The 4,586-nt window shown below is 32.4% G+C and overlaps 1 protein-coding gene across 3 annotated transcripts; it reads left to right on the top strand.

Moving 5' to 3' along the window:
- Positions 1–90: 90 nt before the first annotated feature.
- On the top strand, positions 91–3,714 carry LOC129571385 (uncharacterized). 3 transcript variants are annotated; one of them, XM_055451188.1, is made up of 3 exons: positions 91–1,012; positions 1,092–2,033; positions 3,116–3,714. In XM_055451188.1, exons 1-3 carry the CDS (start codon positions 946–948, stop codon positions 3,538–3,540), a joined length of 1,434 nt encoding a protein of 477 aa, XP_055307163.1. In that variant the 5' UTR covers positions 91–945; the 3' UTR covers positions 3,541–3,714. The 3 variants fall into 3 exon arrangements, with proteins under 3 accessions (XP_055307163.1, XP_055307162.1, XP_055307161.1); XM_055451187.1 differs by having other exon boundaries at positions 91–1,021; XM_055451186.1 differs by having other exon boundaries at positions 91–2,033.
- The last annotated feature ends 872 nt before the right edge of the window (positions 3,715–4,586 follow it).

Here is a 4,586-nt window from a genome sequence, read left to right as displayed (position 1 = left end):
AAAAGTTTCTTCTTTTGAGGTGCCTAAACGAACGCGCAGTGTCCATTCTTGAGTTTGTACGATTTTAAAAATCGATCCACCCTAATATTTACTTCATTGACACGTATTGACAATTATTCACAGGCATTTGCACTGCGTTCCGTAGTGTTATTGTTGTTGTTTTCTTCTGTTGCTTCGTCTCGTTCGTGGCGAGCAGGAATGACAGTTGCAACCACGCACATTTTATTGACCATATTTGCATGCATTCGCAGCTAGTTATTCAGCGCATTGACACGCATTGACGCGTATTGATCCAAACTCGGTAGTATATGCGATTATTTACAATATTTATATTTTCATTTACTCAGTTCTTTCCCCCTAGGTTTTTTGGACATTTCCAAATGCATGGTTCTAAAGATTTATTGAAATGAACAAATTATTTTTCTTGTTATTGTTGCATTACGCTCTTCTTTCTCTACATGCAATCCGATCCAAATCGAATGACCCTATTCATGTAATTCATAGGAAAAACACTTCATGCTTTTATCAGTACTAAGATCAGGCAACATTTGGAGTAAAAGTGATTTAGAATTTCAAATGTTGTTTTTTTTCTAAAGCTTGGGTGTGTTCAGAAAATACAACTTTTATAGAAACACCACACAAAAATTCACAAAATGCTATATGTTTTTTGGAGCCAATTTTCTGCGAAATTTTTCTTATCAAGCCGACTTTTGATTCATAGAACTCGAGATTTATCAGTTGTAACAACAACATTTTAAGAACAACAAACAACTCGATTCCGGAACAATTCATTATCGTTGAAAAAAAAATCAAATTTGTTTGACGAAAATGACATGAACTTTGGGTCCTAATCTGAATATATAGAACTCCAAGACAAATATCAGTCCAGTGTTCAATCAGTGGTTAAGCTATACAAGTCCAGTTAATAAGTGGATTTAGCTGTAAATGGTTGTATTTTGTGTGAAACATGTGGTGTTCAAGGAATATTCTATATTTTATTGTGATAACAGGAGTATGCGTTGTAACGGAAAAGAAGTCTTTTAATCAAATCGACACAAAAGTAATTCCTGACGATGGATCATTCTTTCTAGCAGCCATTCGAAAATTAGAGGAAGTAAGAAGTGAAATGAAATCCGAACAAAGGTTGATCACAGTAGCATCAAAACCAGCAGAATTACTACCAACAATTGGTTCAACGTTGAGCGCTGGACTTCAATATATCGGTCAAACTTACGGTACAAATGAAGGAAAATGGATACATTTGATGTTGAATAAAATCATGGAAGCAGCCGAATCAACATCAGTGCGAACACAATATGATTCGATACGTATTTCGGCCAAAACAATTGGTCAATTATTTCAGCAAATGCAGAGTGCAACGCCAGAAGACCAAAACTCGATTACACTTGATATTAATACAAAACTTTTAGATATTTTCAATACATTTCATATTAGTGAAAATGCATTTAAAAAATATCCTCATCTGGCGATTCCAACATTACTTGAACTTACACCACTCATGTTTGTTGTCGAACAATTATTCAAGTTAAAAAAACCCGATTTGCTTGAAAAGTGGTTTTATTCCTGCAGACTAGTTGATCTGTTGAAAAAGTATCGTACGTTGGTACTTTTCTATCGCATGTCCGGTTTAAGTGTGCCATATTCATCGGCAATGGTGGAAATCCAACCAAATCAACCACCATTCCGTCACATCAGCAATGTTCTGAGAAAACCATTCAATCGCTATGGATATAATGAAACCAACCGCGATTACATGGAATGTCATACATTTGGCCACTGCAAGAAACATGGAATGAAAATCGATAAATGTTTTGAGGACGAGCGTATAGGTGTTGAAATTTCCGCTGTAACCTATGAAGTCATTGGTGAAGGATTTTATTTTGATAATACATGCGTGCAACAATATGTTGAACTGCTACGATTACGTGTCGAACAAACATTTCAAGGGTCAATTGATATATTAGAAGAGGGACTATGCACAGCCGATCGAAGGGCTAAACGAGATTCAACAGGTTTTAATCTATTTGATTCTCAGGTCCAATCAGAATGCTAAACTATAAAATTTATAGTGACACTATAAAATTTGAAACGAGTTTATGCTGTGTTTAGCCGAAGTATTTGGTTAGATTCCTTAAATTTACGCCAAATTCAACTAAATTAAACAATATCCACACATAATTTCTTCATATTTTCAATTTGATAACAGTTTCAATTTTAAACTACACAGAAAATTGGAAAAATCGAGTTATGTGGTCATTGGAAAGCATAAAGCAGTGTGTATTATTGGCAGATATCAAAGTAAAAAGTCCAATTTCATCATTCAATTATAAATCGGATCACTATTTTAGCTAAAAATGGCGGAAAAATGAGTTTTCAATCGAAAAATGCGAATATTGAACAATATATGCTGTTTTTGAGAAATTTACTTACTTTTACTTGAAAACTTGCCAATATTATGGTATGAAAAGTTGACGAATGACGTCTCAGAGTCGATCCAAGTCGAAACATTTACATGTTCCAATAAAAAATAGAGAAAAAGAGCTCCATACTAATTCCCAAAAAATCACGAAAAATCGAAAAAGTTGGAAAATTCCGACGTAAAACGTCTTTTTGGGCCCTAATAGGTTCCATACGATTGAAATTTTCCAAAAAAGTAAAAAAAAGTCGAAAAAAACAATTTCAGAAAATTTCCTTTTTTTCAAAAAAACACAAAAAAATCCAAAAAAAAATTGATGAAATCATTGCGGTTTTTGGATCACATCGTCATTATTTGTCATAACTCATTCCGTGGGACCAAAATTTCTCCATAAAAATGCAGAAAAACAAAATTTTTTTTTTATAGTGTACCCTATAAATTTTATAGTGTAGTTTAAAATTGCAACTGTTATCAAATTGAAAATATGAAGAAATTATGTGTGGATATTGTTTAATTTAGTTGAATTTGGCGTAAATTTAAGGAATCTAACCAAATACTTCGGCTAAACACGTTTCAAATTTTATAGTGTCACTATAAATTTTATAGTTTAGCATTCTGATTGGACCTCAGTCCGGTTTTTTTAATTTCTTAGAATTTTTTTTTTCGTTTCCATAATAGGTTCTGGTCGATTGATGATTGCAGTAACTGATTTTTATGGACATGATGGATTTAAAATTTTTGTGAATGACAAACAAATTCATTCTTTTATGCGTTGGGATGATAGAAAATGTTCGAATTTTAATGTTTTTCAACGTGGTCATACAACATTATTCCAAGTTATTACTGAAGAATCGATTCTAAACAGTTCAATTATTCGATTTGAATTGATTTCATGCCATGCGTCGGGATGGAAACAATTTTTCAGAGATTTAGTATTTATGGCTAAAAGATGTGATACACTTTCTACTGACAAACAATGGAGCAAAAGCATCGACGAAATTTTAACAACAATTATAAATTCAGTCGATGGTATTGGACGTCATGAAGAAAATGGATTGTTTTACTTGTCATACTGGGAACAATTTTATGAAGATTCAATTTAAACGAATTTTTTTATGTGCATCCGTTTGACGTCAGCTTTTTAATCATTTTCAATTTAAATTCAAATGGTTTTTTTTTACAATACAGATAAAAGTTCTCTTTCAACTCCGTTCAGGAACTAAAAGTATTCAAAGAATTTTAAATGCAAATAAATATTTAATATAAAAAATGATCAAGTTTACGAATTTTATTTGATTTGCATTATTTTTTTTTCACATTTTTCAGTAAAAAAAATCACTTAGATTACTGAGTTGCTGTTCCTTTAGATCACTGAGTTCCTGTTTTAATGCATCACGTTTTTGAAGTAGTTCTTGTCGTTCACATCGAAGTTCTATGAGTCTTAGAAAATTCTCATTTGAAGTCTTATGTAATTCTATGAGTAGGTCAGCTAGTGTACCATTTTGATTGTCTCCGATAGAGTCGTTGAATTGTTTCAAATCTTCTCGCAAACGATCTCTCTCTTCATGGCATTTTTGTAGATCAAGCGAAGAAACTGCTTGAGTTTGTTGCTATTTTGAAAAACAACGAATTGAAAAACGTTCGCTCATTTTGTGATTGGTCGGGAATTATTTTTTTGTTTTGTATCAATTACACTTTGTATTACCTGCAACTGCAGCAAAATAACAAACACGAACAAAACTAACGGCAATCCGTTCATTTTTACACGAATTTCAAAAGGTGAATATTTAAATAGATGTGCCAAAATGACTTTGGATATGGTCGTTTTCAAAATGCAAACTGCAATCGATGCCTGGCAGCTAAATAATGATTTTAAATGCACTTCTCAATCCATAATAGCACAATGTATGTAATCAGAAAAATGATAATAAATTTTGATAAACTTTCAACCTCATCGATTCGCGACGTAGAAAAATGACAATAAATACTTTTCAAAACCTTTCCAGTGACGTATAACTTTTTAATCCGATGGCGTGTTAAAAAACTCAATGTGGACCGCTATTTATCAATCGCTAAAAATGGCCATAGATCGGCTAAATTTTTGTCATCAAAAACTTTCATCCGGTCAGAATTTCAATTGGCTTACAAA

The sequence above is a fragment of the Sitodiplosis mosellana genome, unplaced genomic scaffold, assembly GCF_009176505.1.
Source record: "Sitodiplosis mosellana isolate CC-2019 unplaced genomic scaffold, AAFC_SMos_1.0 Smas_scaffold_2228, whole genome shotgun sequence".
NCBI classification, from domain to species: Eukaryota; Metazoa; Arthropoda; class Insecta; order Diptera; family Cecidomyiidae; genus Sitodiplosis; species Sitodiplosis mosellana.
Note: the sequence above shows the minus strand (reverse complement) of the source record. Positions and strands in the feature narration are given on the sequence as shown.

Bases quoted from the DNA above. Each gene is read 5' to 3' on its own strand.
- LOC129571385 (XM_055451186.1), top strand. From the start codon at position 968: ATGTGGTGTTCAAGGAATATTCTATATTTTATTGTGATAACAGGAGTA. The intron at 2,034-3,115 runs GTTTTAATCTAT...TTTCCATAATAG, and splicing joins GGCTAAACGAGATTCAACAG to GTTCTGGTCGATTGATGATT.